Source organism: Haemorhous mexicanus, chromosome 23 (genome assembly GCF_027477595.1).
Source record: "Haemorhous mexicanus isolate bHaeMex1 chromosome 23, bHaeMex1.pri, whole genome shotgun sequence".
NCBI lineage: Eukaryota > Metazoa > Chordata > Aves > Passeriformes > Fringillidae > Haemorhous > Haemorhous mexicanus.
Window position 1 is genome coordinate 6267102 of NC_082363.1, and position 17034 is coordinate 6284135.

Consider the following 17034-nt stretch of genomic DNA (forward strand, 5'->3'; position numbering starts at 1 on the left):
GGCTCCTCCCGGGCGGCGGGGCCGCCGCGCTCACGCCCCTCCGCCCCGGGGGTCCCCTCGGAGCTGGGCAGCCCGCCCGGCTCGATGGAGGGGCGGCCCGCAGCGAGGCGCTGTGCGCGGCTCTGCCCGGCTGTGCGTGCCCCGTAACCCCCGCTGCTTGGCTGGCTTTCCTCGTGCTTTTGGTAAAATGGCCTCCCCGCCGCCGCGGGGACAAAGGGGCGAGCCCGGCGCTCGGCTCCGCCGTGCCCGGCCAGCCCCGGGGCCCGGCGGTGCGCGGCCGGACCCGCCTCTGCAGCGCGGGGCTCCGGGCACGGAGGGGATGGGCGGCCGGAGCCCGGTGCGGCCGGAGCCCGGTGCTACCCAGCCGGTGCTGCCCAGCCAGGTGCTACCGGAGCCCGGTGCTGCGGCAGCAGCGAGCGGGGAGCGCAGGTGCCGGCCGGGATGCGCTGAGGGCTCCGGGGATGGAGGGATGGAGGGATGGGATGGGAGCGGCGGGCGAGCCGCGGAGGAGGATCCGAGGCGGGCCCGGGCAGGGGGATGGCGGTGCTGGCAGCCCCTGGGCCCCAAGGCTGGGTCTCGGTGCTCCCGGGACGGCTCCGAAGCCGCTCCGGTGCGGGGGATGCTCCGGGCGCTGCCGGCACCGGGGATGAGGATGAGGATGAGGATGGGGATGGAGCGCGGCTGGGGATGCGCAGGGAAGGCTCTGGCAGTGGGTGAGCAGAAACGCAGCTGGAGTGGCACAGGGTCCTGAGCTCTTTCAGCCTTTCAGCGTCTTCTGCTGGATTTGCGGTGTTGGTAACGTCTTGGATGCTCTCGTTGCCATTAGCAAGCGGTGTTAATGAGCGAGGCTCGCTCAGGGTGCTGGATTTGTGCTTTTGCTGCGTTGGGAGCAGTGTTTGACCTTTTGCATAACAGATGAAGGGTCATGGACGCAAACCTTTGGTTTTTCACTGTCACATCAGCCTCATCTTCTCCAGCCCTTGCAACATATTTGAGCTTTAGTTTCTGTTTGTGGAAAGCCGACTTTCTAAAGTTCTCTGTGGATTTTTTTTTTCCACCTTAATTGTTACTGGGAGTGTAGCTAAGGGTTGGAGAAGATACAAGGAGAGTGAGAGGCGCTCACGCTGCCCGTTCTTTGTGACTAATCCAAGAGAAACAACTGCCAACCACTGCCACGTTTTCATCTGTTGGTAAACATCAGCTGCTGGTTGGCCTTGAGGGAGGAAGACTGAATTAGTTCCAGATGGAGAACTCTTTCAGCCCATTTAGACTTTCCAGTTGATTAAAGCCAGCAGGTCAGTAATTTAGGGGAGTAATTTTGTTGTTATTTGCTGTTCTGCTCTGTACAGTGTGTGGAATCAGTGATCTCAAACCTGATATCAAATCTGATATCACAGCAATGCTGAGGGTGGGGCTTTGGTTGTGCTTAATTAGTCTGGGTTTTAATTAAGTTGTATAAACAGAAAAGATATTTTGAATGCTCTGATAATTAACTGGTTTGAATGCAGTGGGGTATTTTTTGAATGACCTGGAAAAGGAGGAGGAGTCAAGAATCCATTTTTCTGAGTGAATGCTCTTGGAGAACATTTATCTTTTCTCAGAGTTTTGTGTTAAACTGGGTTAGCACAAGTTTGTGGTTTGATGTGATTGTGTCAGAGTCCCATACCTCAGGGTGCTGCTGGCAGGAATTCCTGGAAAAATGGGAAGAGATAAGGGCAGGGGGATGGAAATGTTCAGTGCATGGCTGCAGTAACCAGAGAATGTGAGGAATGGAAAATTTCACTGGGAAGCAGCTGCTGTGTAGGATACTGAGACTGACACCAGGTATTGAACTCCTCAGTGTCTCTTTGTCATTTATTTGAGGTGCCACATTGTAAAAAGCATTAAAAATAAAATCTTAAAGAAACTAGAGTGACCTGCTCACAAAATCAGGGCAGGTGCAGTAGCTCTTGTTAGAGCTCTTGTATTTTTCTTTCACAGGGTGGTTGTGTTGTTCCCTCTGCTCTGCTGCTGTAACTTGCCACATTTTCTGTAATTTGTAAAAGGAAAAAAGCTCTGCTTGCAAATCATTTCATGCCTTTTGCTGCCAAATCTGTTAAAAAAGCTTTAAGAATTAGTTGTAGGTGCTAATATTGGATTGAAAGGTGTAGCAAAATGAGGAATGTTGCATTATTCCCATGTAATTAAATAGAAAACCACTCTGGGAAGCTCTTGGGCATATTTCCCTGCTTTTTTCACCTGGAAGCATTGACCAGGGTAGCTCTGGGATTACTGGGAGTTCCAGCCCTTGGTTATTGCTCTCTTTGGCTCCGGGTGATAACAGGTTAATTAGTCTGAAGGGCAGAGGTTCCTGCTTGGATTTGCTGGCTTGGGAATTTTTCTGGGGAGTGTTTAAAGACAGACTGAGATCAAAGACAGTGCAGAATCTGGAAGAGGAGTTAGTTATAATTGGAAAAGCTGTGTCGAGGTGAGAGAAAAGGACATAAAACCACAAAGTCTGGTGGGTGGGTGGTGTTATTTTAGAATAAAAAACCTCCCTAAGATTAGTTCTTGTTGCTTAATCTTGGCATGAAGACACCAGGAGCTCAAAAATCCAGCCTGAGGGACTGCAGGAGTCTCTTTATCTTTCATGAAGTGCAGGTGAAACGTGCTGTCTTTGCTAAATTAGGGATATAAAATGTCACACATCTTTTTTTTTTTCCTTTTTTTCCCTTTTTTTCCCCCCACTTAGGCAGAAAACATGGAGCAGCCCACATGAAGAATCCTTTGGAGTTTCTATTCCTACAAGATGTTCTTTGAAGGACCAAACCCAGTTTTCCAGGCCCCTGGGAGATGAAGCATTGACCACATGACGTTTTTATCTCAACAAGTGCTTTGTTGATTTGTGTGAAGGACAAAGAATATTTTGAAATATTTATTTCTTCACCTCACCATGACGAGTGCTGTGACCCCAGAGGCCCCGAGCCCTCCCCAGCTGGAGGAGAAGCCAAAGGGGAAATCCCTGTTCCAGCTGGGCTCCCTCTTTGCTAACAGGAGTGAGAAATTTGTGATTGCTCGCAGTGACAGCTTGCCAGAGGAGAATGTCCTGAAAATCACCATCACAGAGACCACGGTCATCGAGTCTGACCTGGGCATCTGGAACTCCCACGCCCTCATCTACCTCACTCTGTGGTTCTTCTTCAGCTTTTGCACTCTGTTCCTTAACAAATACATCCTGTCCTTGCTGGAGGGGGAGCCCAGCATGCTTGGTACCCTGCTCTTCCTGAACTCCAGGGGGAATTTGGTTTATTTAATGGAATGGGAGCCCAAAAGCTGCCAGAACTCCCAGAGGATTTGGATCATGCTGGCAGGAACGGGGTGGGGTTCTTGGGGTGTGTGTGCAGGGATGAGTTGGGCTGGATGATCCCTTCCAGCTCAGGATGTTCCATCATCCTCATTGATCATCCCATATAAAGCTGAGGGAGAGAATGGTTCAGTTGAAGTGAAAAATGTTTGGTTTGGAAGTGCAGGGAGGGATCTTGGGGCTGGGAACTTGGAATTTTGGCCTTTAAAGTTCCATCATCCTGTTACTGATCATCCCAGATCGTCCCATATAAAGCTGAGGGAGAGAATGGTTCAACTGAAGTGAAAAATGTTTTGTTTGGAATGTGTGGGGAGGGATCTTGGGGCTGGGAACTCAGGATTTTGGCATTTAAAGTGGTTTCTGCCACTGTCCTTTCCTCCACTTGCTCAATTTTTCCTTGTAGAGGAGCTTTAAGAGGGAAAAAAAAGTAATTTTTTAGTTTTCTGTGCTGGAGGGTTTAACAAAAAGTCAAATTTAGAGTAAATTGTTGATGCTCTTCAGAGCTGTGCAGTGCAAGTTGCCTGTGGTGATCTCTGTTATCCAGTGGCCATTTCAGTTCTTGTTTTTTTCTTAAGGAGCAAACAAAGGGCACTTTATCTGTGAACCAGGTTTATAAACATTTGTTTTATAGAAGCAAAGGGCTTTTGTGAGAATATAGAAAATACACCCTGCCAAAACCACCACAGAGGTGTTTGTGGAAGAGATTTTCTTGTCACATTGATATTTTCTGCCCAGGATTTTTCTCCTGGGAAGCTGAGAAACCTCAGAGAAAATGAAAACAATTTTTATCTGATTTGCTTCTCCTGTGTTTTGGTCCTGTGAAATGTGTTTGGAGATTTTTTTCATTGGTTTCATGTGAATTTTTGTTTTCACTCTTTGGCCAAGCAGTGCCAAGCTGTGTCAGGACTCTGGAGAGAGTTAGGAGTTTTCATTATTATCTTTTTAGCATTCTGTAAGTGTCCTTTCTGTATTCTTTAGTATAGTTTAGTATTCTTTAATATATTATAGTACCATAAAATAATAAATGAGCCTTCTGAGAGCATGGAGTCAGATTCCTTCCTCCACCTGGGGGCCAGGCAGATAGAAGATTTTCTCCTGCCAGTTGATTTGTTGTGTTCCAGCTTGTGACCTGACTTCATTTCCCCCCTCTGACCCTCCTTCAGGTGCTGTTCAGATGCTCTCCACCACCTTCATTGGCTGCATCAAGATGTTTGTCCCTTGCTGTCTGTACCAGCACAAGACCCGCATCTCCTACCCCCCAAACTTCATCATGATCATGCTCTTTGTGGGGTTAATGAGGTAAATAAAAAACATTCCCTCCTCTATCTTTGCTAATACTTCTCCTTTTCCAAGCCCAAGTTCTGCTGTCGTGTCTCTCTGACTTTTTATCCTCGCTGAGGTGTTTGGAGTATTCACCTTTCTTCCCCCACAGAAAATATCCCAGGATAATCTTATTTTTATTTGCTGTTCCTTTGCCCAGATGTCAATTTTTTGGCCTTCCCATCACATTTCCATTTTTTCAGAGTTCACTTCTCTTTCCATTACTTTCTTCCTGCTCTCTTTTGAGGCTGATGTTTGTTTAGTGCATTAATATTTATCAGCCTTTTGCCTCAAAAGTCATCCAGCCTATTAAAATTTATCTTTTGAAAAGTAAATATTTGCTGGGTGTGCTGGGGTTGTATTAGTTTGTGGTCGAGGAGGGAATAAAAATGCCTGGTTTTGTTTCCTCTGCCCTGCAAAACTGATAAAGAAAATCAAATAAGTGATAAACTCAATTAATTTCAGAGTTTAAACTGTGGTAATTATGTAGCATATCTAATTTACACTAAAGATGGATAACTGCAGATTAAAGTTTCCTTGGTGAATTTCTGCTTCTCAGAAGATTTTCACTTTTCTAACTGAGCCTGTTGAAAACTTTGGCTTAAAAAATGGTCACTTGAATCTTGGAGTGGGTTAAAAAGTAAATTTGTTTTCTGGAAATCCACTCTGCAGCCAAAGGCATTCCCCATTGCCCAAGGGTGCTTTATTTGCTTTAAATAAATAATGTTTAAGCCCAAGCTGAAAGATCTGACCTTGCAGGTGCAGGAGAAATCACAGAGCAATCCTTTTCATGCTAGGTGTCCAATCTTGAAGCATTATTTTAATTTCTTCTGGTGCACTAATTAATTAATCAATTTTTAAGTGAATTGCTTGTGGTTTCCTCCTGCTGCAGGTTTGCCACGGTGGTGCTGGGGCTGGTGAGAAATAAATAATATTTAAGCCCAAGCTGAAAGATCTGACCTTGCACGTGCAGGAGAAATCACAGAGCAATCCTTTTCATGCTGGGTGTCCCATCTTGAAGCATTATTTTAATTTCTTCTGGTGTGCTAATTAATTAATCAATTTTTAAGTGAATTTCTTGTGGTTTCCTCCTGCTGCAGGTTTGCCACGGTGGTGCTGGGGCTGGTGAGAAATAAATAATGTTTAAGCCCAAGCTGAAAGATCTGACCTTGCAGGTGCAGGAGAAATCACAGAGCAATCCTTTTCATGCTAGGTGTCCAAGAGTAGCTCTTGAAGCATTATTTTAATTTCTTCTGGTGCACTAATTAATTAATCAATTTTTAAGTTAATTGCTTGTGGTTTCCTCCTGCTGCAGATTTGCCATGGTGGTGCTGGGGAGAAATAAATAATATTTAAGCCTAAGCTGAAAGATCTGACCTTGCAGGTGCAGGAGAAATCACAGAGCAATCCTTTTCATGCTGGGTGTCCCATCTTGAAGCATTATTTTAATTTCTTCTGGTGTGCTAATTAATTAATCAATTTTTAAGTGAATTTCTTGTGGTTTCCTCCTGCTGCAGGTTTGCCACGGTGGTGCTGGGGCTGGTGAGAAATAAATAATATTTAAGCCCAAGCTGAAAGATCTGACCTTGCAGGTGCAGGAGAAATCACAGAGCAATCCTTTTCATGCTAGGTGTCCAATCTTGAAGCATTATTTTAATTTCTTCTAGTTCAATAATTAATTAATCAAATTTTAAGTGAATTGCTTGTGGTTTCCTCCTGCTGCAGGTTTGCCACGGTGGTGCTGGGGCTGGTGAGAAATAAATAATATTTAAGCCCAAGCTGAAAGATCTGACCTTGCAGGTGCAGGAGAAATCACAGAGCAATCCTTTTCATGCCGGGTGTCCAATCTTGAAGCATTATTTTAATTTCTTCTAGTTCAATAATTAATTAATCAAATTTTAAGTGAATTGCTTGTGGTTTCTTCCTGCTGCAGGTTTGCCACGGTGGTGCTGGGGCTGGTGAGCCTGAAGAACGTGGCAGTGTCCTTTGCAGAGACAGTGAAGAGCTCAGCTCCCATCTTCACCGTCATCATGTCCCGCATGATCCTGGGCGAGTACACGGGTGAGCCCACGGGATGGGAGGAGGGAAGTCAGCTCCTTTAGTGGCTGGGGTGGAGATCTGGCCACCAAAACAGAATAAAATAGAATATAGAATATAAATATGATAGGACATTACATTATATTATATGATTTTATATGATATTACATTACAATTACATTACATTACAATTACATTACATTACAATTACATTACATTACAATTACATTACATTACATTACAATTACATTACATGATATATGATATGATATTATATTATATATATAGTATTATATAATATATATTATACATTATGCTACATATTATCCATAATATATTATTGTATATATCATATATGATATGGTATTGTATTTAGCATATGTGATATTATATTATATATATCATATTATATAGCATCTATTATATGGTATGATATGTCATGTATGATATTATATAGCATCTATTATATTTTACTATATATTATATATAATATATATATATTATTTTATTATAATATATTATATACTATTGTTAGATAATAGTATATAGTAATATGTAATACATAATATTGTATTATATTATCTAATATATATAATATATATAATATATTATATATATTATATATAATATAGTATCATAGATATATATAGAATATATAATAATATATATATAATATATAATAGAGATATGACATTATATTATATATTATATATTTTCTAATATATTATATATTATCTAATATATATTATAAAATATATATTATATATTTTTATATACTATTCTATACGATATTTATTATCTTTTATGTTATCTTTTATGTATTCTATTATATATAACATGTGATTCTATATAAAATATATTCCATGGTATTATATTTATCATATATCATGTTATATATATCATATATTATATCAAATAATCTATCATATTTGATAATTTTATTATATGTCATATAATATTATATATCATATATTATACCATTTTATACTATATTTTATTATACTATATTATATCATTATAGATCATATTATATCATATTTTATTTATAATAGTTATTATATATAATATGTTATATATATTAAATTATATATATAATATATTGTATATAAAATATATGATAGAAAATAAAGTCTAATAAATGCATCTGGCAGAATGTACAGCACGTTTGTAGAATTAAAAGGGTTTGGTGGGGGGATTGTTGTTACTCTTCTGTCTAGAAATTATTGTGCCTTTAAAAAACGGAAGTTCAGGGTGGTCCTTTTTTATTTCCTGAGTGAAATTCTGAAATGAAATTGCGTTCAGAATTTCAGACTGTCAGAAATGTGAAAATAACCAATCCTGGGGCTGTCCTTTTGCCTGCAGGGCTGCTGGTGCACGTGTCCCTGGTGCACTAATGCAGTGGGGTGTCCCTGGTGCACTAATGCAGTGGGGTGTCCCTGGTGCACTAATGCATGGGGTGTCCCTGGTGCACTAATGCAGCGGGGTGTCCCTGGTGCACTAATGCAGTGGGGTGTCCCTATGGGCACTAATGCAGCGGGGTGTCCCTGGTGCACTAATGCATGGGGTGTCCCTGGTGCACTAATGCAGTGGGGTGTCCCTATGGGCACTAATGCAGTGGGGTGTCCCTGGTGCACTAATGCAGTGGGGTGTCCCTGTGTGCACTAATGCAGTGGGGTGTCCCTGGTGCACTAATGCAGTGGGGTGTCCCTGGTGCACTAATGCAGTGGGGTGTCCCTATGGGCACTAATGCATGGGGTGTCCCTGTGTGCACTAATGCATGGGGTGTCCCTGGTGCACTAATGCAGTGGGGTGTCCCTATGGGCACTAATGCATGGGGTGTCCCTGTGTGCACTAATGCATGGGGTGTCCCTTTGCAGGGCTGCAGGTGCACGTGTCCCGTGTGCACTAATGCATGGGGTGTCCCTGTGTGCACTAATGCAGTGGGGTGTCCCTTTGCAGGGCTGCTGGTGCACGTGTCCCTGGTGCACTAATGCATGGGGTGTCCCTTTGCCTGCAGGGCTGCTGGTTCACGTGTCCCTGTGTGCACTAATGCAGTGGGGTGTCCCTGGTGCACTAATGCATGGGGTGTCCCTGTGTGCACTAATGCAGTGGGGTGTCCCTGGTGCACTAATGCAGTGGGGTGTCCCTGGTGCACTAATGCAGTGGGGTGTCCCTGGTGCACTAATGCATGGGGTGTCCCTATGGGCACTAATGCAGTGGGGTGTCCCTGGTGCACTAATGCAGTGGGGTGTCCCTGTGTGCAGTAATGCATGGGGTGTCCCTGGTGCACTAATCCAGTGGGGTGTCCCTGGTGCACTAATGCAGTGGGGTGTCCCTATGGGCACTAATGCAGTGGGGTGTCCCTATGGGCACTAATGCAGTGGGGTGTCCCTGGTGCACTAATGCAGTGGGGTGTCCCTGTGTGCACTAATGCATGGGGTGTCCCTGTGTGCACTAATGCATGGGGTGTCCCTGGTGCACTAATTCAGTGGGGTGTCCCTGTGTGCACTAATGCAGTGGGGTGTCCCTGTGTGCACTAATGCAGTGGGGTGTCCCTGGTGCACTAATGCAGTGGGGTGTCCCTATGGGCACTAATGCAGTGGGGTGTCCCTTTGTGCACTAATGCATGGGGTGTCCCTTTGCAGGGCTGCAGGTGCACGTGTCCCGTGTGCACTAATGCAGTGGGGTGTCCCTGTGTGCACTAATGCAGTGGGGTGTCCCTGGTGCACTAATGCAGTGGGGTGTCCCTGGTGCACTAATGCAGTGGGGTGTCCCTGTGTGCACTAATCCAGTGGGGTGTCCCTGTGGGCACTAATGCATGGGGTGTCCCTGTGTGCACTAATGCAGTGGGGTGTCCCTATGGGCACTAATGCAGTGGGGTGTCCCTGTGTGCACTAATGCAGTGGGGTGTCCCTGGTGCACTAATGCAGTGGGGTGTCCCTATGGGCACTAATGCAGTGGGGTGTCCCTGGTGCACTAATGCATGGGGTGTCCCTTTGTGCACTAATGCATGGGGTGTCCCTTTGCAGGGCTGCAGGTGCACGTGTCCCGTGTGCACTAATGCATGGGGTGTCCCTTTGCCTGCAGGGCTGCTGGTTCACGTGTCCCTGTGTGCACTAATGCAGTGGGGTGTCCTTTTGTGCACTAATGCATGGGGTGTCCCTTTGCAGGGCTGCAGGTGCACGTGTCCCGTGTGCACTAATGCATGGGGTGTCCCTGGTGCACTAATTCAGTGGGGTGTCCCTGTGTGCACTAATGCAGTGGGGTGTCCCTGGTGCACTAATTCAGTGGGGTGTCCCTATGGGCACTAATGCAGTGGGCTTGTCCCTTGTCCCTTTGCCTGCAGGGCTGCTGGTGCACGTGTCCCTGGTGCCCGTGATGGCCGGGCTGGCTCTGTGCACGGCCACCGAGCTCAGCTTCAACATCCTGGGCTTCTCTGCAGCCCTGTCCACCAACATCATGGACTGGTGAGCACCACAGCTGGGGGGGAAAAACCAATTAATGTGATTAGGAGAGGAGAGAAAATGGATTAACACGGTTCACTCTGTGCAATGCATTGAAATGTTGGGATTGAAAATGGATTTTTAATGAATGATTATTAGAAATTATAAATTATTCTTACTTACGCTCTTGTATCTAACAGCATTATTGAGATTAAATGATAAAATTATCTTCATTAGACCAAACTGCTTTCTGTACTTGTAGAAACATTTATCCTCCTGAGAAACATTTGTTGTAGAAACATTTATCCATTTTAATTAGGACAAATCAATACTGATTTGTCCTAATTAAAATACAGCTAGATGGTGGAGTTGAATTAATTGTTTTAATTTAAAAAAAAAATTCTAAAATTTTTAATTTTAAAAGTTGCATTTTTTAATTTAAAAGATTACATCTGTGCAGTGCATTGAAATGTTGGTATTGAAAATGGATTTTTTATTTTTATCAATAAAAATTATAAATTATTCTTACTTATTCTCTTGTATCTAACAGCACAGTTGAGATTAAATGATGAAACTTCATTAGACCACACTGCTTTCTGTACTTGTAGAAACATTTATCCTCCTGAGAAACATTTATTGTAGAAACATTTATCCACTTGAGGATTGATGAATGGATTGATTTGTCCTAATTAAAATACAGCTAGATGGTGGGGTTTAATTTTTAATTTTTTTTTACATTCTTCTAAATTTTTTAATTTAAAAAATTACATTTAAACAAATTTTTACATTAAAAAAAATTAAATTTTGTTGTTAATTTAAAATTTTTTTTTCTTTTTCCTCTCCAGTTTGCAAAATGTCTTTTCCAAAAAACTCCTCAGTGGAGATAAATACAGATTTTCGTAAGTATTCCAAATATTCCAGCTTTGGTTCTGTTAGGGCTGCATAAAGAAATTAAATATTTATCATTGTGTTCCACCAATGTAAATCTGATCTCCTCTGTCATTTTAGCAGGGTAGGAAAACTCCCCTGAGCTCCCTCTGCAAGTTTCAGAATTCTCAGAAATAAATATCTAAAAATAGAAATAAAATATAAATATTTATATAAATATATTTTATTCAATATATATTTGTATATTTATTCTATATATTTTTATACATTTATTCAATATATATTTATATATTTATTCAATATATATTTATATATTTATTCAATATATATTTATATATTTATTTAAAATATTAATTCAGTATATATTTATTTATTCAATAGAAATATTTATTAGTGTATAATAGAAATATTTTATAAATATGCTATATTAAAATTATTCTATTTTATAAATATAAATATTTAAAAATATAAATAAAGACCCCCAAAAATAATATTTTCCCAGCAATCATTCCTTATTCTGCAATCAGAAACCATCCTTAACACTGCTGCATGTGCAGAAAGGAACTTTTTAACTCTGGAACTGAAACCAAGAGTCAATTCTTGTGCTAAAAACCACCTTTAACAAGAGATTTGTCTTTTACCATGAGATAAAAAGCTACTTTTGATTTTTTGGGCCTTTCAGCTTCAGTCCCTGAGAGCAAACCTCGGTCTTTGCTTTGAAAAATGAAGTTGTAATTTAATATTTTAATTTTTTATTGAATTTTAATCTCATTTTTCTGCTTGTAGAGCCCCAGAGCTTCAGTTCTACACCAGTGCTGCTGCTGTGGTGATGCTCATTCCAGCCTGGATCTTTTTCATGGTAATTTCAATTCTTTATCTTAATGAATTTAGGCATTTTTAAAAACTAATTTAGTTTTATTTTAAATTGTGAGCAGAATGTGCAATAAAGGTTACTCTTAAAATTTCCCTTTTATCCTTCACATAAAAAAAAAAAAATTGAAAAATTAATTTTGATTTTTAAAAAATCAGCCTGAAATAGAATTCATCCAGTGTTTGCAAGAGATTGGGGCAGTGAAAAAGAGAAATTTAGAAAATAAATAATTTAATATAACCATGAATTCTTGCCAAAAGCTGAATTTATCTCAGGATTTTTGGGTCCAAATCCTGACTTTGTCTCAGTGCTTTGAGATAAAGGATTAAAACAAAATCTGGAACATTTGGTGATTTTTTTCTTTTTTTTTTGGTTGAGATTCATGTGGAGGACAGGAAAATTCACTCTGAAAGCAAATTTGGTTTAGAGAAATTTACAGGATCTAAATATTCTGTTTGTTCTGGGTTTTATTGGGCTAAAATTTAAATATAAAACTCTCTGCTCCTAACAATTGGGTGCAAAATCACTTCTAGATTTTTCTCACGAGCTAAACAATTAAATTACTTTTTTTTTTTATTTTTAATTTTAGGATGTGCAGATTGTTTTGGAGAAAAAATTGCAGGGTCTGAATGTCTTTTTGGGACCTAAATGTCCTGTGTGTTTTAGGTTTTATTGGGCTAAAATTTAAATTTAAAACTCTCTGCTCCTAAGAGTTGGCTGAAAATCACTTCTAGATTTTTCTCATGAGCTAAACACTTCAATTCCGTTTTTTAATTTTATTTTAGGATGAGCAAATTTTTTGGAGAAAAATTGCAGGATCTGAATGTCCTGTATGTTTTTGGACTAAAATTTAAATTTAAAACTCTCTCTCCTCTTAACAGTTGGGTGTAAAATCACTTCTAGATTTTTCTCATGAGCTAAACAATTAAATTCCTTTTAAATTTTTTTATTTTAGGATGTGCAGATTTTTTTGGAGAAAAAAAAATTGCAGGATCTAAATGTCCTGGATCTTTTAGGTTTTATTGGGCTAAAATTTAAATTTAACTCTTTCTCCTCCTAACAGTTGGGTGCAAAATCACTTCTAGATTTTTCTCATGAACTAACCACTTGAATTAATTTTTTGGGTTTTTTTTTTTTTTAATTTAGGATGTTCCTGTGATTGGGAAAAGTGGGAGAAGCTTCAGCTACAGCCAGGACATTGTGATCCTGCTGCTGATTGATGGAGTCCTGTTCCACCTGCAGAGTGTCACTGCCTATGCCCTGATGGGCAAAATCTCCCCTGTCACCTTCAGGTAAATTATCAGCAGCTTTGATTTCCATTCTTCCATCAGGAACATTGAATTTTCTTGGATCAGGAACACTGGTTTGTATTTTTTGATAAGGAAACACTCTTTTCTATTTTTTCGTCAGTAGCACTATTTTATATTCCTTTCCAAGGATGTTATTTTATAATTTTATTTAGGCCAGAAACACCATTTTATAATTTTTTGTGAGGAACATTATTTTCTGGTTTTTGGTCAGGAACATGATTTTCTATTCCTTTTCAGGAAGTGAAATTTCAGGTGGTGTTTAGGAAAATAAAAGGAAAACTAAAAGTATTTTGCAAAGAAATGAAGGAGGGGAATCATGGGATGGATGGGGTTGGAACTGGAATTTGAGGTGGTGCTAAAAAAAGGAGAATTGAGGTTTTTGCAAAGAAATGAATGAGGGGAATCATGGGATGGTTGGGGTTGGAAGTGGAATGTGAGGTGGTGTTAAAAAATAGGAAAATTAAGGTATTGTGCAAGGAAATTAATTAAGTAAATCATGGGATGGTTGGGTTGGAAGTGGAATTTCAGGTGGTGTTCAGGGGCAAGGCTGAGCCAAAGCCTGGCTGTGGGATGTGGCAGAGCTGCTGTCCCCAGTGTCCCCTCATGTCCCCAATGTCCCTTCATGTCCCCTCACATCCCCTGCTGTCCCCGATGTCCCCTCATGTCCCCAATGTCCCCTCATGTCTCCAATATCCCTGATGTCCCCTCATGTCCCCTCACATCCCCAATGTCCCTTCATGTCCCCTCACATCCCCTGCTGTCCCCCTGCTGTCCCCTCCCACCCCCTGATGTCCCTGCTGTCCCCTCACATCCCCAATGTCCCCTCACATCCCCTCTTGTCCCCTGATGTCCCTGCTGTCCCCCTGATGTCCTGCTGTCCCCTCATATCCCCAATGTCCCCTCCCATCCCCTGCTGTCCCCCTCCCATCCCCTCCCATCCCCTCCCATCCCCTCCCATCCCCTCACATCCCCTGCTGTCCCTGATGTCCCTGCTGTCCCCTCACATCCCCAATGTCCCCTCACATCCCCCGCTGTCCCCTGATGTCCCCGCTGTCCCCGCAGCGTGGCCAGCACTGTCAAGCACGCCCTGTCCATCTGGCTCAGCATCATTGTCTTTGGCAACAAGATCACCAGCCTGTCGGCCGTGGGCACCGTCCTGGTCACCGTGGGTGTCCTGCTCTACAACAAGGCCAAGCAGCACCAGCAGGAGACCCTGCAGAGCCTGGCCATGGCCCCGCAGCCCCCCGCGCCCGCCGACGACACCGAGCCCCTCATGGCCAAGGATCTGCAGCCCTACGAGTGATGGAAGGGGCTCTGCAGCCTCCAGCCCAGCCTGGCTCCACGGGGATCCTCCTGGGTGGGCTTGTTCCTCACACCCTCCTGGGTGGGCTTGTTCCCCAGATCCTCCTGGGTGGGCTTGTTCCCCAGATCCTCCTGGGTGGGCTTGTTCCTCAGATCCTCCTGGGTGGGGCTGTTCCTCACACCCTCCTGGGTGGGCTTGTTCCCCAAATCCTCCTGGGTGGGGCTGTCCCCAAATCCTCCTGGATGGGGCTTGTTCCCCAAATCCTCCTGGGTGGGCTTGTTCCTCAGATCCTCCTGGGTGGGCTTGTTCCTCACACCCTCCTGGGTGGGGCTTGTTCCCAAATCCTCCTGGGTGGGGCTGTCCCCAAATCCTCCTGGATGGGGCTTGTTCCCCAAATCCTCCTGGGTGGGCTTGTTCCTCAGATCCTCCTGGGTGGGCTTGTTCCTCAGATCCTCCTGGGTGGGCTTGTTCCTCAGATCCTCCTGGAGGAGGCTGTTCCCAAATCCTCCTGTCTGTGGCTGTTCCTCAAATCCTCCTAGATGGGGGTTGTTCTTCAGGTTCCTCTGAGTTCTTCAAACCCTCCTGGATGGGGTTGTTCCTTTGAGTTCCTGAAATTCTACTGGATGTGATTGTTCCTCTGGTTCCTTTGAGTTCCTGAAATCTCCTGGATGTGGTTGTTCCTCTGAGTTCCTGAAATCTCCTGGATGTGATTGTTCCTCTGAGTTCCTGAAATCTCCTGGATGTGATTGTTTCTCTGAGTTCCTGAATTCCTCCTGGATGTTGTTGCTCCTCTGAGTTCCTGGCAGGTCTCACCCAGGATTTGAAACAGGAAGGAGCTGGGGAGGATCCAGAAAAACCTTGGGAACCTGGTGCCCCTAAGAGAGGACCTGGAACGTGGCAAACTTGGGCTTTGTTGTCTCTCCTTGACTCCAAATTGTTGTGTCTTACACCAAATCACATCCAGGCCTGTGCTGGTGGAAGAACTTTGGAAAACAATTCCTGAACCCCTCCCCCTCCAAACAATGTGACCATGGGGCCCCACCACTGAATTCTGCTGGCAGAGGGATGCAGCTGGTGCCTCGTGGAAGTTTCTGGATGTTCTCTGCATTTCCTGAGGGGTGGTGCAGAGATGGAAGAGCCCAAGGAGGGGATTGTCCCACTCTGGCCTCACCTGGAGCCCCGAGGGCCCCCAAACCCTGCCCGAGCTCCTGGAGCACTGTGACAGCACAAGAAGGGATTTTGGGGTGGATTTTGATTTCTGTGCAGGGCAGGAGTTGGACTGGATGGTCCTTGTGGGTCCCCTCCCACTCAGGAGATTCCAGAATTCCGAGAGGGATTGGGATTCCCACCCTTCTCTCCCAAAAACCACAAAACAACTTTATAGAGTTTGCTCGAAGCAAACTGTGGGAAATGAGCTGTGGTCAGCTCCTGCTGCTGGCTACAAATCCAGGATTTGTAGTGGTTAAAAATGTAAAAATGGAAGGTGGAAATGTTGCATTCTGATCATTTACTGACAGAACTGAAATGCAAATATTCACACACGTCCCCTGTGGCAATGGAGTGTTGAATTCAATGTTTGTAGTTGCTTAGAGGTAAAAAAAAAAAAACACTGAAAATTGTGGTGACAAAGGAAGCAGGATCTCTGTATTTCTGTAAAAAACATTTTGTTGTTTTAATTTCATTTTGTTATGCATGAGGAAAGAAATTGATGTTTTTTAATATTATTTCTAAGAGTGCAACAAAAAGGCTGCCTTTTAGAAACTCAGGGTTATGAGTCTGACCTGTGTAAAATATCTAATTTCTGATTGTATAAAGAAATCTCAGAGGCATCTGTGACAGATGGGAGGAATATTCACCATAAACTGAGGCAAATCTTTATTTCTGCTGCTTTTAATTTTCCTTATTTTTAAAGGAAATTTGGTTTTTGTGGTAGATCAAAGATTAAAAGTTCACTTTCCTTTTCAAAATTCCAAAAACCAGTCAGTTTTGACAAAAAAAAAAAAAAAAAAAAGCACACATGTAGCTACAAAAACATTCACCTGGACTTTTTGGGAACAAAACTTAAATTGAGTGGATTTTAATACTTGCCACTCCTCTGGAAGGTTGGAGCACGGATATTTAACGGTTAACAGGAAATGACAATTGGAATTCCTGTAAAATCACATTTCCACACCTCAGTGGCTGCCTGGGGCAGATTCCCCAAAGATCTGAGGGAGAAAAATGCCAATTTTTCCATCCTTGTCCATGTGATACATCTGTGGTATTTTGTTTTCTTTTGTACTCCTGTCATTTTTATAAAAGCTGTGGACTGTGGAACTCTGTGGTATTTTTTAATTTGTTTTCTGCCAAATACACTGAGACTTTTGAAAGTATAACTACAACAAAAAAAAAGTGTGTTTTGTGTCATATTTCTGCTTTAGGTGGCTCTGCTCTCACATCAATCCCATCAATTTAAAATGATTTTGTTTTTCTGTGACCCTGGGAGGGTTTGGGATTGGGATTTTAACCCCTCCTGTTCT

The 17034-nt window shown here is 42.7% G+C and overlaps 1 protein-coding gene across 5 annotated transcripts; it reads left to right on the forward strand.

Annotated features, from left to right (window-relative positions):
• The first annotated feature begins 41 nt into the window (after positions 1-41).
• On the forward strand, positions 42-16831 carry SLC35E2B (solute carrier family 35 member E2B). Of its 5 annotated transcripts, XM_059866657.1 has the most exons (11): positions 42-182; positions 1082-1295; positions 2732-3248; positions 4507-4642; positions 6597-6724; positions 10047-10167; positions 10989-11042; positions 11818-11890; positions 13049-13194; positions 14275-14731; positions 15055-16831. In XM_059866657.1, exons 3-10 carry the CDS (start codon positions 2933-2935, stop codon positions 14513-14515), a joined length of 1215 nt encoding a protein of 404 aa, XP_059722640.1. In that variant the 5' UTR covers positions 42-182; positions 1082-1295; positions 2732-2932; the 3' UTR covers positions 14516-14731; positions 15055-16831. The 5 variants fall into 5 exon arrangements, with proteins under 5 accessions (XP_059722640.1, XP_059722641.1, XP_059722643.1 ...); XM_059866658.1 differs by lacking the exon at positions 1082-1295 and having other exon boundaries at positions 44-182; XM_059866660.1 differs by lacking the exon at positions 1082-1295 and having other exon boundaries at positions 110-132.
• The last annotated feature ends 203 nt before the right edge of the window (positions 16832-17034 follow it).